This window comes from Microcaecilia unicolor, chromosome 8 (genome assembly GCF_901765095.1).
Source record: "Microcaecilia unicolor chromosome 8, aMicUni1.1, whole genome shotgun sequence".
In the NCBI taxonomy this organism is placed as follows: domain Eukaryota; kingdom Metazoa; phylum Chordata; class Amphibia; order Gymnophiona; family Siphonopidae; genus Microcaecilia; species Microcaecilia unicolor.
This window is the reverse complement of record NC_044038.1, coordinates 185218516-185239819: the sequence shown is the minus strand read 5'-3', so window position 1 is coordinate 185239819 and position 21304 is coordinate 185218516. Positions and strand designations below refer to the sequence as shown.

The 21304-nt window shown below is 46.9% G+C and overlaps 1 protein-coding gene across 3 annotated transcripts in view; it reads left to right on the top strand.

The window, feature by feature from the left end:
* The window catches only part of GRK6 (G protein-coupled receptor kinase 6), an 82900-nt gene that overhangs the window by 37990 nt on the left and 23606 nt on the right, over positions 1-21304 (top strand). For all 3 annotated transcript variants that reach the window (XM_030213209.1, XM_030213208.1, XM_030213210.1), the window contains 2 exons: positions 6041-6133; positions 17575-17638. In XM_030213209.1, coding sequence (XP_030069069.1) covers positions 6041-6133; positions 17575-17638 — 157 coding nt within the window. The remainder of the gene's footprint in view (positions 1-6040; positions 6134-17574; positions 17639-21304) is intronic.

The following is a 21304-nucleotide window of genomic DNA, read 5'->3' as shown; positions in this document are numbered from 1 at the left end:
TGCGGTATTCCCGACCTCCTACCTGAACCCCTTTCAGAGTCGGCTCTTGTCTGATTTTAGCTGCTAGTGGTTCGAGGGTGAGGATAAACAGAAGAGGCGACAATGGGTACCCATGTCTGGTCCCCCCAAGTGCACAACAGGTGTCAACATATCATTTATTATAATTTGGGCAGTGGGATTACTGTATAGTGCCTGAACCCACTCCAAAAACTCACCCGTAATCCCATATTTTTGGAGCACCCAAAACAAGTATTCCCACACTACCTTGTCGAAAGCCTTTTCGGCATCTAGGCTTGCCATAATCTTGTCCCCTGCTGTTTTACTACCCTCCAACAGGATGCGGCTGACCTTCAATATGTTGGCTGATGCGAATCGACCCTTTACAAAGCCCACTTGATCTTGATGGACCAGATGTGGCACCACTGCGCCCAAACGCGCCGCTAAAACAGCCGCCAAAATCTTAATGTCCTGATTCAACAGGGATATAGGGCGGTAAGAGCCTACAAGCTCCACATCCTTACCAGGTTTTGGTAGTACCGTGATGTGCACATGGTTCAGAACTGTGCCCATGTCACCCGAGACACGTATTTCCTCACACATGGCCACAAATGAGGGGACTATCTCACCCTGCAGTATTTTATAGAACTCTGTCCCCAGGCCATCTGGTCCGGGCGCCTTTGCTAATTTCAATTGTTTTATGACATTCAGCACCTCCCGACCCTCAATCGGCCCATTCAGGCTAGCTACCTGTGTCTCTGTAAGGGTTGGCAATCTCAGCCCTGCAAAAAAGCTCTCGCAGCTGGCCTCCGAAAAGGAACCCTTTGCGTAGAGGGAAGAATAAAACCGGACAAATTCTTGTTGAATCTCTGCCCTCCCCGTTTGTGCTTTACCTTGTGCATCCTTAATTTTTCCTATGTAACTTTTTCCGCTTCTTTGCCGTACCAGGGACGCTAGCAGTTTCCCCGTTTTGTTGCCCCACCTGTGCATGCGGTATTTGTATAAACGGATATCATACAATGCTGTAGCATCTAGCGCTGTCTGCAGCCTCTTTCTCGCCGCCACATACTCTTTCCTATTAGCCTCTGAGGGCGAGAGAACAAGCCCTCTCCTTGCTCCCTGTACCTGGGCTATGAGTGTGTGGAGCTCCTTGTCCCTCTTCTTGTTGAGGGCTGCGGTGTACGCCAATATCTTTCCGCGTATCACTGCCTTCGCTGCTTCCCAAAAGACTCTGTTATTTACTGGCTGCTCTGTATTTTCTTCTACGTATTCTCCCCATACTTGCTTTAGATACTTGCAGAAGGCTTGGTCCTGGTACAGGGCCGGGTTCATGCGCCAACGAATCATCCTTTCCTTCTCACCCCACCTCAATTGGACCCACACTGGGGCATGGTCAGAGACGACCGCCTCGCCAATTTCTGCTTTCTCAGTCATTCTTACTAAGGGTTGACTTAGCACGTAGTCAAGGCGCGCATGGACTCCGTGAGGATGAGAGAAAAATGTAAATTCCCTCTCTTCTAGATGTAGTAGCCTCCAAATATCGATTACTCCCAATTCATTAATAAGAAAGTTCACTCCCTTCCCATCATGGTCCTTACTAACTGTCTTAGCTGGTTTCCGGTCTATTGAGGGATCACTGGTTATATTGAGGTCTCCCCCCAATATAAGTGGATAGTTATCAAATGTGGTGAGCTTCGCAGCTAGTAGGGTAAAGAACTTCTGTGAATATATATTGGGTGCATATATACTACATATAGCCACTTTCTGTCCCTGCAGGAGGCCTGCTATGATTACATATTGGCCGTCCAGGTCCTGATACAATCTGTGCAACTCAAATGCCAAGTTCTTTTTTAATAGGATTGCCACACCTCTCTGCCTGTTATTGTAAGAGGCATAGTATACTTCCCCCACCCACTCTCTGCGTAATTTGACGTGTTCAGCATTCCCCAAGTGTGTTTCCTGCAATAAGGCGATGTCAGCCTGTTGTTTCCGTAGCGCCTGTAGTATTTTAAAGCGTTTGACTGGTGAGTGGACTCCATCCACATTTAGGGATATAACTCTCAAACTAGCCATACAAAAGCAATCTCCACATCCAAATGTTCACAATAGATTTCACGAGATTCACACCTAGGGGGCCTCCCAGCCAAACCCCCCAGGGAATTCTGGTAGCAGCGTAAAATGCTTTAGTAGGCTCCTTCTTTTGTACAGTGGACAACTTCTCTCCCACTCCCTCCCCCTTCCTCTGCCCCCCCTGCCCCCCTCCCCTGGAAGGATACCCCCTCTGCCTTCCAAACTCTCCCAACCATTCAACACATTCAGCCTCCCCCCCCATCCGCATCCACTGCCTCTTCGCCCCACTCATCCCCTTAACACTAACTCTCCCGGTCCCTTGAGCTTACCCTACCCCCCCTTACAAAATAGTTCTCTTATAACCCTCTATGTGCATCTCCTGTTTCTCCCCCCCATGGCACCCTGCCTATGTCTTGCAGTTCATTACTAAACAAAATACCTTTGAACTGGAGTCTCTATACATAAACCATTAACAGGTCTCTCATTAATGATGCTTATAACATTTGAAACATGTAAACATAAACATGTAAACATAAACATAACTGTAAACATAGCGACTGTTCACGCTATCCAAAAATACTAGGACTAGAGGGCATGAGTTGAAGCTACAGTGTGGTAAATTTAAAACGAATCGGAGAAAATTTTTCTTCACCCAACGTGTAATTAGACTCTGGAATTCATTGCCGGAGAACGTGGTACGGGCGGTTAGCTTGACGGAGTTTAAAAAGGGGTTAGATAGATTCCTAAAGGACAAGTCCATAGACCGCTATTAAATGGACTGGAAAAATTCCTCATTTTTAGGTACAACTTGTCTGGAATGTTTTTACGTTTGGGGAGCGTGCCAGGTGCCCTTGACCTGGATTGGCCACTGTCGGTGACAGGATGCTGGGCTAGATGGACCTTTGGTCTTTCCCAGTATGGCACTACTTATGTACTTATGTACTTATGGTCTCATGCAGATATTCAATTACATGTTGAGAGACTCAGAATACTTGCGGACCATATCTGAATGCTATATGCTTCAGTCACTGCAGCTTATCTTGTCTCGCACCCCACAGCTAGGGCATTTAAGGTATAGTAAGGACTTCGAGGAGGCTCCCCTTGCTTCCGGGCCGTTAAAGATGTCAACTCGCTGCTTAGCATGATTCTGCTCATCCCAGCTCCCCGCAAGGTCATCTCTGGCAGGCAGCTCTCATTGGTCTGCTCCACTGATCTGCAGAGGTCCAACACATGCAGTGAGCCTCCTTCGTCTTACTTAGCTAGCTGTGGGGCTTTGCACAATGTCAACTGTTCATTGCCCACCAAGACTGCGGCCACATCTTCTGAATCCCAAAACTAAGGAAGAAATCGTAAGGTGGAAACTGGAAAAAGACATTCAGAGCTGCATGCGTTCACATAGTTCCCTAGTTCTTTAGGTTCTGTGAAGAAAAGTACTTTGTTGTCCTGCATGATCCGTACTTTAGCGGGGAAAAGCAGAGCGAACTTTACTCCTTTCTCATACAGCCTCTTGCAATGCTGCCCCATCTTCCGACGCTGTTCTGTTACTGCCACAGAGTAGTCTTGAAACAGTAGGATTCTGTTCCCTTCATATTCCAACTCCCCTTTCTTCTTCCGGAACACTAGCAGAAGTTTCTCCTTATCAGCGTAGTTAAGGATTCTGGCAATGACCGTCCTGGGGCGTGCGTCTCCCTCTTTCAGTGCACCGAGTCTATGGACCCGCTCAACCTTCAATCCTTTCTCAAGCCCCTGAAAGCCCAGCTGTTCCGGCAGCCACGACTCCATGAAGTACCATAAGTCTTTCTCTTTCACTGTCTCAGGGAGTCCCACGACTCTCACATTATTTCTTCTGCTCCTATTCTCCAAGTCATCTAGTTGTTGTTCCAATTTCCCGCATTTCTGTTCAAGTGCCACCAACCTTGTGTCTGCTGCCTCTGCCCTGTCCTCTTGCCTGGAGATTCTTTCCTCTGCTTGTTGCAGCCTCGCGCCCTGCCGCTCCACTGCCTCTCTGATTTGTTCCACCGATGTTTGAAACTTGGATAGCTTTTCTTCCAGTATTGTGGTAACTTGCTGGATCAAATCTTTAAAGGCATCTGCTGGCTGGTTGATCTCCTCCGCGGCCATATTTACCGTCGCCATTTTGGCGCGCGCTTCCACCTCGCGGGTCTTTTTAGGCCGCTGATTCTTAGCGGGCATACCTGTCTCCCGTCCTCGCTGAGCTGCCGATTAGGGCGCAGATGCGCTGCCCTACTCTTCCGCCGCACTGATCTCCGTTTTTCCTAGCTTGAAAGAGATTTTTTGCGGTTGAATAGCCGATTTTCGGGGGCGTCGGGAGCGGAGCTGGATCGCGTGCGTCCAATCAGCCGCGTTGCATCATGGGACCCCCCCATACACCATTCTTTGTAACACTTTACACAAATCTTCGGTAGTGTGTGTACCGATGATATTAAAAATAGGCGACTTAAAAATTAAATGGCAAAACGCCAATTGGATCAATCTGTGACAATCATGCAAGTACCCATATACCGTGAATGGATAGCAAATCCATCCAGGGACAATACAGCACCAATACGCTAGATGTAACAAGAAGAAATGTGAACTTACATATAGGAGCTGTCATACAGCCTCGCCTCTGAGTAGTAGCTGGAAAAACATAATACCTAATTCTGACCTTTTCATTGATAAAACATGATATGACATTGATTGAGGAATGGGCTTTTGCAAAATTTAAAAAATTTAACATACAAAAAAAACGGTTTGGAGATTATCAAAAAGTTGCTTCAGAAACTATTTCCCTTTCTTCAGGAATTTCTGTAAAAATAGATTCAAGTTCTAGAGTTTTGGGAATAATACTAGATTCTGGCTTTATTTACAATTACCAGGTTAATGTTTTAGTGAGGAAGTTTTTCTTTCATTTACATAAATTACGAATAATAAAATCCTCTTTGAGTCCAGCTAGTTTCAGAATCATAGCACAGGCAATTTTGATTCCTTTACTGAACTATTGCAATTCATTATATCACAATATTAGTTAAAAAAAAAAACAGCTGCATCATTTACAGCTCTTACAGAACACAGCTGCTTGTTTGATATTTGGCTTGGGAAAGTATAATGAGGCTAGTCCCTTATTAAAGCAATTGCATTGGTTAAAAATAGAAGTGTCAAAGACCACATGTTCAGTTTAAAATTGCATGTCAAAGGTTGAATTTGATTATGGTGGGACACTTATTACTGCCTTTGGGTTTGAGACAACATTAAGGAGTTCTAAACTCTTGATGGTTGACATTCCTTTTTTACGGAATTTGAAACTGAAATCAGTCTGAGAACATTCTTTTTTTTTTCAAGGCCCCAAAATTTGGAATATCTTATCAGTTTCAACACAGATGATATCAAATTACAGTCTTTTTTGAAAGGCCTTAAAATCCTATTTGTTCACTTAATGTATATATTTAAGATTGAAATTTACAGAAATTATTGTTGGTCATGTCCAACTAGGATTTTTTCTTGCTTGTAAACCGCCTTGAAGACTTTGTTAAAGGTAGTATAGAAGTAACGTGATAGAATAATACCCAGTGTACCTGAATGTAACTCACCTTGAGCTAGTACTGAAACAGCCAAATAAATAATTGGCTTCCCCCTAAACCTTCAGGTTTGTAAAATGAAGCAGTTTCACATGTAAGTGGTGTAGAAATATCTGGTTTCAGAAGAATGATTGTATATTTTCAAGAAGCAATTACATCCTGTCTACCGCTGTATATTTGACTCCTTTCTTTACTACATGTGGGAGTCCTGTGGTGGTGTCTGGATGACGCTGTCTCCTGCTTTTAGATATAAATTCTTACAGGTGAATAAGAATTATAATTTCTGATGATAGGGCTTCACTTCTAACGGATGCTCTGATTAAGTGAATGGATAGTCCTTGCACTGAACCTGTTTTTTTTCTTTTTTCTCACCCCTCCCTCCCCCACCTCACCAGTATGATCCATGACTACTTGAGTGTGGCCCCCTTTGCAGATTACCTGGACAGCATCTACTTTAATCGCTTCCTGCAGTGGAAATGGCTGGAAAGGTAATGCTTGCTGCGTCAGTGAGAGCTGGTTCTGTGGCATTTGTTGAGCTGTGAAGGTTACTGGGCATATTATCAAAGGCCACGTAGACTTCGTGCTTGGTTAGTGGAGCTGTGCTTGCATATTTTGTCCAGAGTCCAAGCAGATACATCTAGTTGCTGGTTTTGGGGGTAAAAACTATCCATAGGCATGTCCTTGCATAAGGAATGCTAATAATCTGCTCATGGCACTCTGGAATTATATTAAGGTTCGTTAATTTGGGAAAAGCAAAATAATACATTGTATCATCCAAGATAAAGAACCAACTAAACACTAAAATTAATGCTTGTTCCGGAAGACTAATCTTAGTGACTTGTAAAGCTTGGTGAATACTGACCATAGTTATTGCACTTTTGAGTTTAATAATTTGAGGTGCTGCAGTGTGGCTCTTTGCAATGATATTGAGTAATATTTGCAGTTCATCTTTTTGTTGCTGCACTTGATTATATGCAAGATGTCCAGCCAACAGTTAAAATGACAGAAGACAAGTGTGTACTTCATCAAAAGGTGGGAAAATGTACGTGAAGGGGAGATGAAGATGACAACCAATGCCTGCTCTGTACTTTGCAACTATGATGCTTTTATCACTACCATTGCTTTCCAATGCCTGCTCTGTATCCTTTCAGCCATCCAGACATTCCATCTTCTGTGCATTTACCCACCTGAACTGTACCTGACAAAATGGATTCTCTTTCTTAAACTCACACCTTAATTAGTTAATTAGTTTGTCAGGTGTCACCAGTTTCTTTGTTGCTGCAGACAAACACAGCTTTTCTTAGTGTCCCTCCGGTCCGGCCCAGATCATCCTAAGTTACTCTTGGTAATATTTTATATTCGTATAACTGCCGTAGCTTGCAGGGCCAGAGCTCTATCCTGGGATTCTGTATATTGTACCGAGATTTCCACATGGAAATCGAAGCATATTCCATAACAATGCATATAACTTAATTAGTTCACAAGCTAAACAGCGCTGGTAATTGGATGTTAACAAGCAATTATCAGCACTAATTGACATTAACTAGAATTTACACACACTACTCGCTAAGCATATTCTGTAATGTGCTGCGCGTAAATTCTAAGTCACATAGTTGAAAAGTGGGTGTTTCTAGAATACACCCACTCTGTGCCTAGGTTAGGCTTCGGGATTTACACCAGTTTAGTTGATGTAATTCTCTGCCACTAAATTTAGTGCTTGGCATATTCTGTGAAGTATTCCTAAATTAAAGTGTACTTTATAGAATACATTTCGATTTTCACACGGAAATCTCAGCGCGATATATAGAATCTAGTCCTATATGTGCAGTTCTGCTGTCATTTATTTATTTTTCTTTAGCTTCAGCAGCAGATGAATCCAGGAACTGGTGGGTTGTATCCATCTACCAGCAGGTGGCGATAAAGAACACTAAAAAACAGGCAGTGACCCTCTGTGTACTGGTCCTTCTCTCTTTAGTATAACTCTATCTCCAGCAGGTGGTGGACGGAGCTTGCCAGCTCCTGGATTGTCTGTTGAGGGGGCTCCTGGGGTGTGTGCCTGGTGGTGCCCACTTTAAAGGCACACTTGTGTTTCAGGTCTCTACCTTACCTTTGATTCCCCTGCTCCGTCGTTTGCTGGTGTTGTGGATTCTGTGCCTGTCTGATGTTTGGCTCTCAGTAAAAGAAAAAAATAAAATCGGCACTCAGGCAGCAGCAGCATGTTACCAGACCTGAAGCTCTGTTGGACCAGGTGCTGGAGGATTGGGAAGCCGTTTTGCAGCTCCTCCTGGGACGGGCTTTGCCGCCTCATTGGTAGGGTCGGGTGAGTGCTGTTTCTTTCTCTGCTAGTCCCTGCATTCGCACGAGCCGGTCATGGCAGCTGAGACTGCCAAGCGCTGTTCTCGCTGTGGGAAAAGGCGCAGTGTAGCGGGACTCTGCAGCTCTGGCTGCATGGAGGAGTCGGGGGCAGCGGCGATCTCCGATGGGGTTTCCCGTGCTCCACAGCTCGTGGCAGGCGCCATTTTGGATTTGCCGGGGGATGCTCCAACCTGGTTCCGGAGGCAGAGGAGTACACGGTATTGGTGAAGAGGCTAGCAGAGGGCAGCCAGTTGCAGCAGGAGTCTCGGGTGCCAGTAGCTTCGGAGACGGTGGCAACTCAGGGGCAGGGAGACCCATTTCCCCCGAGTTTATTTTGCTTATGCACCAGGCATTTTTATTAAGAAAGGCCTCTCTGGGTCTTTTGGTGTCTCCCCTGTAGTCTTCGCTTCCTTCAGACCAGGTGGGATCAGGATTGGGAGTTGGACCATCGTCGTCAATTCCTGAGGCCCTGCCATCGCTGAAGCGCAGGAGGCTGGGGTCAGGGTCTGAGATGAGCTCAGTGGCTTCGCTGGGGCAGCAGCCTTCTCTGATTGAGGGGTCCGGAGGGTCCACCCGAGGGTCGTCAAACTCGGGACTTGGTGATCTTGAAGAAGGTGAACTTGTTCAGGGGGAACAGGATGACACTAAGGCGATGCAAATTTTTCATAGAGATGAATTGCCTTCCCTCATTTCAGAGTCTTTGTGGGTGTTGAATATTCAAGATTCTGAGGCTGTGGCTGTGGCTGTGGCAGCCGTGAATGTTAAAATGGCTAGCACTAGGAAGCCGACACAAGCTTTTCCTGTCCATGAAGCTATTCAGGAGCTCATTTAGGATCAGTGGTTGGAGCCTCAAGGGAACCTAAAGGTAGCTCGCACTATGGCTCACCTTTATCCGGTGGGAAAGTCTCATTTGAGCCTCTTCGTCTTTCTGAAGGTGGATTCCCTGGTGACGGCGGTTACCAAGAAAACCACTCTTCCAGTTGAGGGGGGCGTTGCCCTCAAAGACATGCAGGATTGCCGTTTGGAGGCCTCCTTAAAGCGCGCCTTTGAGGTGTCAGCCTTGACTCTGCAGGCCTCAATTTGTAGTTCGTATGCAGCTCGGGCTTGCCTCTCTTGGCTTCAACAGGCTGTGCAGCAGGAATTTGAGGTCTCTGCTTCATTGGCAGAGGTTGCTCCTCTTATGGAATCAGGGCTTGCGTATTTGGCTGATGCTCTTTACAATTTGGTTAGGGCCTCAGCTAAGCAGATGTCTCTGGCCGTCTCTGCTCGGCGGCTGCTATGGCTGCGCCACTGGGCGGCTGATATGGCATCAAAGCAGCGGCTCACGAAGTTGCCCTTTAGGGGTAAGCTGCTGTTCGGTGAGGATTTGGAAAAGATTGTTAAAGATTTGGGAGATTCCAAGACTCAGCGTCTGCCGGAGGACAAACCCAAATCCAGGCCTCGAACTTCTTTGACGAGACCGAGGTTTCGGGAGGCGCAGCGTTATCGCCTGGGTAGGGCCTCTGCTCCTTTTCAGCGTTCCAGATTTCAGCAGCGTTCCTTTCGTTCGGACAAAAAGGCCGCTAGTTCTGCTCAGCGACATGGAGGCGTTAACCGAGCTTCCCAATGACAGGGTTCCGGTCCACTCTTCCATTCCTTGCATTGGAGGTCGTTTGACCCTGTTTCTGGGGGAGTGGGCCAAGATCACATCAGACCTTTGGATCCTCGATCTGATAGAGCACGGATACAAGTTGGAATTGCTGGCATTATTATTATTATTATTTGTAGCATTTGTATCCCGCATTTTCCCACCAATTTGCAGGCTCAATGTGACTTACATTTGCCGTAATGGCAGTTGCCATTTCCAGGTAACAGAATTACAAATGGTAATGCTTTAAGTTGCATACATACATGGAACATAACATACGTGGAACAGATCATGGTATAGATATATTTCGTGTGCATATACATGGAGTCCCGCTGCGCTTCATTCAGAAAGCGGAAAGCAGTGGCAGAAATGTTGTGCTCCCTGTTGGAGTTAGGAGCGGTAGTTCCTGTGCCTCAGTCCGAACTTCGGGAAGGTCCCTATTCCATTTATTTTGTGGTACCTCGGAAAGGGGGGTCCTTTCGGCCGGTGTTCGATTTATGGAAGGTGAACGAGTCTCTGACGGTTCGGCACTTCCACATGGAGACTCTGCGGTCGGTGATAGCGGCAGTGCAGCCGGGAGAGTTTCTCACCTCGTTAGATCTCAAGGAGGCCTATCTGCACATCCCAATTTGGCCTCCTCATCAGAGATTCCTGCGGTTTGCGAAATTGGGGCAACATTTTCAGTTCCGCGCCTTGCCATTTGGGCTGGCCATGGCGCCTCGCACCTTTTCCAAGGTGGTGGTGGTGGTGGCAGTGTTTTTGCAGGAAGAGTGCGTCAGAGTCCATCCTTATCTGGACGGTTGGCTGATCCGGGCAGACTCGGAGGTGGAGAGTCGGGCGGCCACGTCTCGAGTGATAGAACTGCTACAATCCCTGGGTTGGGTTGTCAGTTTCCCAAGGAGCCATCTAATTCCCTCTTATTCTCTCGATTATTTGGGAGTTTCTTTCAACACGGACCTGGGGTGCGTTTTTCTGACCGACGGCAGACGTCTAAAGTTACAATCGCAGATCCGAAGATTGTTGGGGCTTCCTCGGGCATGGGATTACATACAGGTGCTGGGGCTCATGGTGGCTAGGCTGGATGTGATTCCGTGGGCAAGGGCTCACATGATTCCGCTGCAGCAAGCCTTGCTCAGTCAGTGGTCTCCGATGTCTGGAGTATCAGTGCCGGTTGCCTTGCCTTGGACTCCGTCGGCCAGGACCAGCTTGGCTTGGTGGCTTTCCGACATCCATCTCAGGCGGGGGATGCCCCTCGCCTTCCCGCAATGGGTGCTAGTGACAACGGATGCCAGTCTTTCGGGATGGGGGGCTCACGGCCTACACCATTGTGCGCAGGGCCGCTGGTCGAAGGAGGAGTCCATGTGGTCCATCAATCGTCTGGAGCTGAGGGCTGTACGGCTAGCCTTTCTAGCGTTTCACGAGACTCTGGAAGGCCAAGCGGTGCAGGTTCTGCCGGACAATACGACAGCGGTGGCTTATATCATTCGTCAGAGCGGCACACAGAGCAGGGCCTTGTCGGTCGAGGCCGCCATCATTCTAGCTTGGGCAGAGATTCATCTTCTGTTATCTGTGGCCCACATCGCCAGTCTGGACAATGTACGCGCAGATGTCGAATGAGTTTTGGTGTTCTGATCACTTGTTCATCCTTTTTGCCGGGCCGCAACGGGGGGTTGCTGGGTCTAAGGCCATGGTGGAGTGGTGGCTTAAAGAGATGATTGTTTCAGCTTATCTTCTGTCAGGGAAGTCTCCTCCAGAGGCTTTGAAAGCACATTCCACTCGGGCTCAGGCTGCTTCTTGGACGGAGACGAGTCTGTTTTCTGTTCTTGAGATCTGTCGGGTGGCAACGTGGACGTCACATCTTTCTTTTGCTAAACATTATCATTTGGATGTGGCAGCAAGGAAAGATGCGCGCTTTGGGGCGACGGTTCTCTCTTGGGGAGCTGCAACTTCCCGCCCAGATTAGGGAGTGCTTGGGTACATCGCACCAGTTCCTGGATTCATCTGCTGCTGAAGCTAAGGAAGGAAAAATTGACATACCTGATCATTTTCTTTCCTTTAGTCGCAGCAGATGAATCCAGGATCCCTCCCTGTTGCAGTCTTGTGTTCATTTTCAGCAGAATCTGTGTTAGGCAATGCCTTTAGTTACTCAGTTTGAGTATTGTTCACTCCGGTTGAGTGTATTTTCTTTTATTGTGAGTTACGTGATGTTCCTGTTCTTTTCTCTGCTTTGAGATTGTGCTATACTAAAGGGAGAACGACCAGTACACAAAGGGTCACTGCCTGTTTTTTAGTGTTCTCTATCTCCACCTGCTGGTAGACAGATACAACCCACCAGTTCCTGGATTCATATGCTGCGACTAAAGGAAAGAAAATTATCAGGCATGTCTTAATTTTTCCATTTATTTATTTGTTACATTTGTATCTCACATTTTCCCACCTATTTACAGGCTCAATGTGGCTTACATAATACCGTAAAGGCATTCGCTAAGTCCGGTAGAGAAACAAATACAAGGTGATGTTGTGGTCGAATAAGGTTCATGTGTTTCAAGCATAGTGGGGATCGAAGAGAGGAAAGGTTATGTAGTGTTCATTACGAGCTTTGGTTTTGCTGTGTTGCAGAGTGTAGGCACTTATTTTGGGTTGGTAGGGTATGCCTTTTTGAACAGGTTGGTTTTTAGTGATTTCCTGAAGTTTAGATGGTCGTAGGTTGTTTTCACAGCTTTTGGCAGTGAGTTCCATAGTTGTATGCTTATATAGGAGAAGCTGGATGTATAGGTTGATTTCTTTTTGAGTCCTTTGCAATTTGGGTAGTGAAGGTTTAGATATGTTCGTGATGATTCGATTATGTTTCTGGTTGGTAGATCTATGAGGTCTGTCATGTATCCTGGGACTTGGCCGTAGGTAATTTTGTGGACCAGGGTGCAGATTTTGAAGGTAATACGTTCTTTGATTGGGAGCCAATGCTGTTTTTCTCGGAGGGGTTTAGCACTTTCGAAACGTGTTTTACCAAATATCAGCCTGGCTGCTGTGTTTGAGCGGTCTGGAGTTTCTTTGTTAGTTGTTCTTTACATCCCGCATAAATTCCGTTGCAGTAGTCTGCATGGCTTAGTACCATTGATTGTATTAGGTTACGAAATATTTCCCTCGGGTAGAAAGGTTTTACTTGTTTAAGTTTCCACATTGAGTGGAACATTTTCTTAGTTGTGGAGTTCACTTGGTTCTCAAGTGTAAGGTCGCGGTCGATTGTAACGCCGAGTATTTTGAGGCTATCTGAGATAGGGAGGGTGTGGTCTGGGGTGTTTATGGTTGTGGGTTTGTACATATTGTATTGAGATGAGAGGATGAGGCAGTGTGTTTTTTCAGTATTCAGTTTCAGTTGAAATGAATTTGCCCATGAGTCCATGGTGTTCAAACCGAGCTTGATTTCATTGGTGATTTCTGTCAGGTCATGTCTGAAGGGAATGTATATTGTGACATCATCTGCGTAGATGAACGGGTTGAGGCCTTGATTGGATAAGGACTTGGCCAGTGGGATCATCATTATGTTGAAAAGTATTGGTGATAGTGGTGATCCTTGAGGTACTCCGCAGTCTGCTTTCCACGGTGGTGATATGCTTGAATTTGATTTCACTTGGTATGTTCTGGTGGTTAGGAAACCCTTGATCCAGCTAAGTATATTTGCACCAATCCCGAAGTAATCTAGGAGTCTTTTTAGTATATTGTGGTGTACCATGTTGAATGCGCTCGACATGTCGAATTGGAGGAGAAGTATGCTTTTACCTGTAGCTATTTCCTGCTTGAATTTGGCCAGGAGAGTGACTAGCACAGTTTCGGTGCTATGGAGGGGGCGAAATCCTGATTGTGATTCATGTAGTATTGAGAACTTGTCTATGTAGTCAGTAAGCTGTTTGGTCACCATGCTCTCCATCAGTTTGACTGCTAGTAGGATAGATGCAACTGGGCGGTAATTGGCGAGTTTGTTTGTTTTTTTTCTTGGTGTCTTTTGGTATTGGGGTGAGTAGGATGTTGCCATATTCTTCAGGGAAGAGACTTTGTTGGAGCATGTAATTTAGGTGGGATGTGAGGTCTGCTATGAAGCGGTTGGGAGCGGATTTAAGTATGTAGCTGGGGCAAGTGTCCAATTTGCAGTGGGTATTGGAGAACCTATGAGTCACCTGGGTAACTGATTTGACAGTGAGAAGAGCACAGTTTGACCAGGTTCGATCTGCTGGGTATTCTCCAGAGGTTGGGTCCAGGCCATTGATGAAGTTTTCGATGTCGGTGGTGTGCTAAGGAAGTGTATTGCGTAGCTTTATTATTTTTTCATTGAAGTATTTGGCAAGCTTGTCTGTGGGTAGGATGTCTGTGTCGGTTGTGGTGACTGGGGTGGTGTTTAGTAGTTTATTTACGAGTTGGAATAGTTTCTTCAAGTCTTTGTAATCCGGTCCTATTTTAGTTTTGTAATGAGACCTTTTGGTCTGTCTTATTGCATATTTGTATTTTCTTTGTATTTGTTTCCATGCGTTGAGTGTGTGTTCATCTTTTATTTTTTTCCATGCTCTTTCGAGTTTCCTGGATTGTGTAGCTGTAGCTATTTTTCTGGGTTGGGTGTCTAATAAAAGCTTTACAACAGTTGGTAGTAATGCCTGGAACCCAGCCATTGTAGTCCGTAACCATATGTCAGAGAGAAATATTATAGAAGGGAGAAAAGCAGGAGGAGAGACTGTTAAAACCAGTTCAGCAAACATCATGGCTCCTGGAGCTGCATCTGATGCTGGGGATACATTGACATCAAGTGGTCTCAAATCGAGCATTGATAGAGACCATTAGGACTGATCATTGCTCAATTCCCAATCAAAGAAAAGGAAGGACTTGTCCATGTCTTCGTCATTCTGTCCTGGTGGAGGTGGTAGGGATGAAGGACTGTCTGAATTCAAGAAAGCATGGGACAAGCACATAGGATTTCAAAGGGAGAGGACGGGCTTAGTAGATGGTATAACAGGCAGACTGGATAGGCCATGTGTTCTTTATCTGCCAACGTATTTTCTCTGTTTCTGTGATCCTCCGTTGGCCGAGACAGGTTTAGTTCCCTCTTCTGCTGGATCTCTTCATTGGAAATTCAGTGAGGCTGGAATGTTAATTATGCAAGAGCATGGAAAGTGGTTGCAACCCAGCATCCAGTCCCTGGCCTTTGCAGTTTAGATTTTGAGGTTAACATTGGCTTATCTGAAATTGCTTGACAGTGTCTCTCAGGTTTTGCTGGTTTCCAGGAAAGTTTAGACTAGGAGGGCCTATGATTTTGCATAGAAGAGCTTTGCTGTCTGGTGTGATGGTAGGGCCCTACATCCCTTGTCTTGCCTCACAGAAAAACTGCTTGAATACCTTTTATACCAGCTCTAATAGACTTTGTCTCAGATGGAAGGTAAACCCATCTCTGTACAGCCTTTAGTTTGATGTGGGATTGCTTCTATAGAAGCCTCCCATTCAGCTGCCTGCAGTGTCATGGGATCTCAATATTCTTAACTAGCTGATGAAAGCTCCATTTGAGCTACTGGATACGTGACATGGAGTGTCTTGTTTTTGTTGGTGATAGTTTTCTGCTTGGAGGGCAAGTAAGCTCGAAGCTCTAGTAATAGATTCGCTTTACACTGCATTTTTCAACAGAAGTGGTTCTCAGTTCCTCATCAAGGTAGTGCCAGAATTCCATCTTCACCAGTCAAATGTCCTGCCCACCTTTTTCCTAAACCTCATGCCCACAAAGGTGAAAGCACACTGCACTCTTTGGACTTCAAGAGAGTCTTGGCTGCCTATCTGGAGTGGACTAAAGCCCATAGAAAGCCTTCCCAGCTTTTTGTTTCTTTTGTCCCTAATAAGATGACTTGACTCTAGAGGGAGATGTCATGGTTCATAATGTCAGAGCTATGGCAGCATCTGTATCCCACTTGAGGTCAGCCTCCATAGAAGAGATTTTGCAGGAGGGCAACATGGACTTCACTCCAAACATTCACCTTGCATTATTGCCTAGAACAGGATTCCTGACACAATAACCTTATAAGTTACAGCTTGTTGCCACCTATAAACGTTAGGTCACTGCCTGTTGCATCACCAGTTATGTTTCTTTTTTGTTGTTGTTGTTTTTTGTTTTTTTTTCCTGTTGAAGGCAGCCTATAAGTAGAGAGTCCCAGGAGTGGTTACTGTCCTGCTTGTCTTCAAAGAAAATGAAGATACTTTACCTGTAGCAGGTCATCAGGGTTCTCGCAACTCTCCCACTTCTCCAAGGAGTTGTCTTCTATCATGCTTGTAATGGACTGATGCGGTTCAGTGTAACAGTGGTGGGTTGGAACAGGTGCATATGCATAGTGAGCCGGTTCAGAAGTTTCTAGAAATTCTAAGCTGGAGTATAGTTTCTTCTGCCAGGCTCACTGCAACGTCACGCATGAGTGAGGGTATGTCCTGCTATTCTTGAACAAGAATACAGTTACATAACTTTGTTTTATTCTCGTAGGCATAAAATCCACTAGGCACAGGACATTTTATTTTATTCCACCTCGCACCTACCTCTTCGAAGTAGCTCATCATTTAAGAGTTTCAAGTCGGACTTGAAAACCTGATTATCTAACAAAGCGTGTGGAGCATCAGGCTAACTGGGATTACCTGAGACCTCCTGTTACTCCCTAGTTTCCCTTCCCTAATTTAATTGTGAATTTTTTAGGTTCCTAAAAAGTGGGTGGCAACAGGTAAATTTAGGGTGGGGTGGGGATTTAGGAGCTTAGCACTGATTTTTGGCACTAGATATCTAAATTTTTGCTCATAAATCTAGGCAAATGAATGGCAATCCTAAATTAAGAGCATAGCTTTGACTCGTAAGTTTGTCTGAAAATAAGCAACAAATTTAGGTACCTAACTTAAGTGGCTAAATTTGCAAGGTAAAGGTTTTATATGATAATGGACCTTTTATTGTTCTACAGCTCTTTGCAAGGTAGAACCTAATTTCTTCCTCACTAGGGTTCATTCTATAGTTTTTGGTTTGTTTTTGTAACTGATGTTCCTTTTTCTGTTGAAAAGATGAAAGGCCCTTAAAAAAAAAAAAAAAAAACTAGAGGTTCCCTCCATAAAAGTTTTTGGGTTCACTCAGTAGTGGCACCTGGTGGCCAGAGCAGTGGTGTTTGAAGAAGTTCTGGTGCACTGCTCCCAGCCAAGAATTGTCGTCAGGGCTGTCCCAAGCGGTATCTGGCTTCAGCCATGTGTTCTTTCTCTCCCCACCCCCAACCCCGCATCTCCCTCCTTTTTCCTTCTTTGGCCCTGCCTCCCTCATCCTGGCCAAGACTGCAGAAACTCGGCATGAAGTCTGAGCACAGGCTAGCGTTGAAGCATTGCTGCATCTCTCCCCCCTTCCTTGATGTAAACTTCCTGTTGGTGGGCTGCAGCAACGCTTGAGCATCAGCCTGTACTGCACTCCCGCCACCATCCCCCCCACCTCACACCACACCACTGAACTCTGCTGTCTAGGCAGAACCAGGGGACCTTCAGGTGGCCCACCCCAAACCCAGATATCCGTGCTGGTACTTGGATTCAGGCCAGTTCTGAATATCTGAGTCTGATTCAGCCGGCATTTTAAAAAACAAAGCAAAAGCAAACCTCCATGGGGTGAATATTGCCCCCGGCCTGTTTTATTTGAAGGCAGTCCTTAGTCATGTCTAACGGGGTTTGGTTCAATTAAATCTGCTTCTCAGAGGAAATTTGTTTATCCTTTTGAGAAGTTGTTCTATTGGTAAACTGAGTGAAAATACTGTGCATTCCTAGAAAACATTCCTGGGAAGATGTATAAACATCCTCTTTGAAGACATGAGAGAGCCACATGACCCATGTATGTGATCAGAGAATATTTAAGTAATCAATTTTGCTTTGATCAGTCTTTTGTTGAGCCTCCGTTTGTTTTGCTCATAGGCAACCAGTGTCTAAGAACAACTTCCGACAGTACCGAGTCTTGGGAAAAGGAGGCTTCGGCGAGGTGAGGAGCTCATCATTCTTCCCCCCCTCCCCCTTTACTGGTTTCTTTTGAGGGGTTAGGTTTGTACATACCCTAAAAGGCAATGATACTATTTTAACTGGTAGGTGAGGGACACAGAAGGGAATTTGTATGTACATTTAGCAAAAGTGGACAAATTGCTGCTGGGACATTTTATGCTGTCTGCCTCACTTCTGGGGTAGGTTTGGTAGGATCTGTCTCAAATGTACTTGTATTGTGCTTTCTGAAGTTCATAGGATATCATTTGTAAAGGTAACATATCAAGGTGCATTTGGAAATTCTTTAATTAGGCTGTGGACACCCAAAATAATTTGGATTGGTTCTGTATCTTCCTGCTACATTGTCTTGGTTTCTGATTGTATTTCTTGATACTTGAGGACTGTGCAAAATAGTCTCATGGCAATGACGCTTGTATTAGCAATACTATTCATGTTGGTTGGAATGGAAATGTCACAGATGATTTCTTATTCTCGCTTGATCCCAATGGTTTCTTTTTATATCTGTATTAAGTGTTTTTACGTTTCCAGTGTCCTCTATGTGCACATTTCTTCTGATAACAGCACTTCACACCCAGCAATGAGCTCCTATAACTGTTTCAAGATCTTTTTTCACAGAATCTGAATTTCTCTGTTTTACTATTATTTTTCTGTACTTTTGTGAACAGTCTTGCCTGTAGTCCACTGTCCTGTGCTGGGATTAAGTTCTCGTCTTCACCTGTCCTTAACCATTCATGTGTTCAGTTCTGATCTACTTGTGGTTTTAAATGTAACTATGTGTTTCCTGCTCTATTTGTGCATTAGCCTTTTGTTTTTCCTTGTTTCATGGTCTGGGCTTTTTCCCCCCCATTTAAAAAAACTTTATGCTTATTTCCTTATGTGTACTGGTAGGTTCTTTTTATTGCTGCTGTTCACTGGAATGCTCATCCAAGTTTTAAGAAAGGAGACTAATTTATGGTTGTTTACAATCGCACCCCAGCACATCACATTTAAATCTGCTGATGTTGTTAAATACGCCTAGCGAGACCTCTGGTATTAAAGCTCTGCACCTAATAATCTCTTTCTAAGATCTAGCTCTTTTTCAGTTTTCAGCATTCACTAATTCTTAGATTAGCTTTTGGGGGATGGTTAATGTTTCTTGTTCATATATCCAATGTTTTTAAGATCTTTCTCCGAGGACAAGCAGGCTGCTTGTTCTCACTGATGGGTGACGTCCACGGCAGCCCCTCCAATCGGAATCTTCACTAGCAAAGGCCTTTGCTAGTCCTCGCGCGCCCATGCGCACCGCGCATGCGCGGCCGTCTTCCCGCCCAAACCGGCTCGTGTTCGTCAGTCTTCTTTTCTCCGCGCTCGGGACGGTTGTGTTTCCGTTTCGTGCCCCGTAAAAGTCGACCTCGCGCGTCGTTTTCGACTCGTTTCGCTTCAAAAGTGTTGGAAAAAACCTCTTTTGGCTTTTTCCCTTCCTCTAGTTCGAGTTTTTCACCCCGGTAAGTTTTCTTTCGTCGTCGGGGTAGGCCTTAGTTAGGCCCCGGTCGAAATTTCCTTCCCGCTTTTTCTGCTGGTGCTAAATTTCGCCATTTTGTCTTTTGATCTCGCCGGCGTGATTTTTCCGCCCATGACATCGAAGCCTTCCAGCGGCTTCAAGAAGTGCACCCAGTGCGCCCGGGTAATCTCGCTCACTGACAGGCACGCTTTGTGTCTTCGGTGTCTGGGGGCCGGGCACCGCCCTCAGGCCTGTAGTCTGTGTTCCCTTTTACAGAAGCGGACTCAGGTAGCGAGGTTGGCCCAGTGGAGCTTTTTGTTCTTGGGCTCTTCGTCGGCATCGGCACCGGGGGTATCGAGTGCATCGACGTCTGCAGCGTCCAGACCTTCATCCTCGGCGGCCAGTGCATCGTGCATCGAGGCATCGACCCTCTGCATCGGCGCCGAGACATCGGGTGACTGCATCGACGTCGGTGGTACCGGGACCTCGTCTGCTGATGTCGTCGGACGGTGGTGCTTCGTCTGGAGTGCAGGTGAGGGCTGTCCACTCCCCTGCTGGTGGCGGTGAGCCTTCGGGTGGGTCTCCCCCTACCCTGAGGGCTCCTGCGGTACAGCCCCCCCGAGATCGACCCTCTTCGGTCTCGGCCCCGAGGAAGAGACGGCTGGATTCTACGTCCTCGTCGGTGCCGGGAAGCGCCGGTGCCGTGCTTCGCAAAAAATCTAAGAAGCATCGACACCGGTCCCCTTCCCGTGTCGGCACCGAGAGCTCTGGGTCGCCGAGGGAGTCGGCACCCAGCAGGCATCGGCACCGAGAGGACCGCTCACCCTCTGTTCAGGAGGTGTCGATGCGCTCCACTCTGGACAGCCCGGAACAGCCTCCACGCCCGGAACAGGTTCTGACGTCGACGCCTGCATCGACCTCCATGCCTTTCTCTGCAGCCGCTCTGAACGAGAGCCTCCGGGCCGTTCTCCCAGAGATTCTGGGAGAGCTGCTGCGCCCTACCCCTCCGGTACCGGCGGTGCTTGCGCCACCGGTACCGTCGAGCGTGGCGCCGGCTGGCCCATTGCCCGAGGTGAGGTCTCCGGCGTCGGTGCCGCGTGCGGTACCGGCTGCCGTCGCCTCCCAGGAAGGCTCCCCGACTACGTCGGCGGAGGGAGCTTCGCCGATGCGGGCGAGGGAGTTTACCTCTCGACGCCCCCATCGTGGACGTGGCTCCACGGAGTCGAGTCGGGCACGGTTGCAGACACAGGTCCGTGAACTTGTGTCTGACACCGAGGGTGAGGCCTCGTGGGAAGAGGAAGAAGACCCCAGATATTTCTCTGACGAGGAGTCTGAGGGTCTTCCTTCCGATCCCACTCCCTCTCCTGAAAGACAGCTTTCCCCTCCTGAGAGTCTGTCTTTTGCTTCCTTTGTCCGGGAGATGTCTACGGCCATCCCCTTCCCGGTGGTTGTGGAGGACGAGCCCAGGGCTGAAATGTTTGAGCTCCTGGACTATCCTTCTCCACCTAAGGAAGCGTCCACTGTTCCCTTGCACCATGTCCTAAAAAAGACATTGCTTGCGAACTGGACCAAGCCTTTAACTAATCCCCACATCCCCAAGAAGATCGAGTCCCAGTACCGGATCCATGGGGACCCAGATCTGATGCGCACCCAGTTGCCTCATGATTCTGGAGTTGTGGATCTGGCCCTAAAGAAGGCTAAGAGTTCTAGGGAGCATGCTTCGGCGCCCCCGGGCAAGGACTCTAGAACCTTAGACTCCTTTGGGAGGAAGGCCTACCATTCTTCTATGCTCGTGGCCAAAATTCAGTCTTACCAGCTCTACACGAGCATACACATGCGGAACAATGTGCGGCAGTTGGCGGGCTTGGTTGATGCGCTCCCCCCTGAGCAAGCCAAGCCATTTCAGGAGGTGGTCAGGCAGCTGAAGGCGTGCAGAAAATTCCTGGCCAGAGGGGTGTATGACACCTTTGATGTTGCGTCCAGGGCCGCTGCTCAAGGTGTGGTGATGCGCAGGCTCTCATGGCTGCGTGCCTCCGACCTGGAGAATAGAATCCAGCAGCGGATTGCGGACTCGCCTTGCCGTGCGGACAACATTTTTGGAGAGAAAGTCGAACAGGTGGTAGAGCAGCTCCACCAGCGGGACACCGCATTCGACAAGTTCTCCCGCCG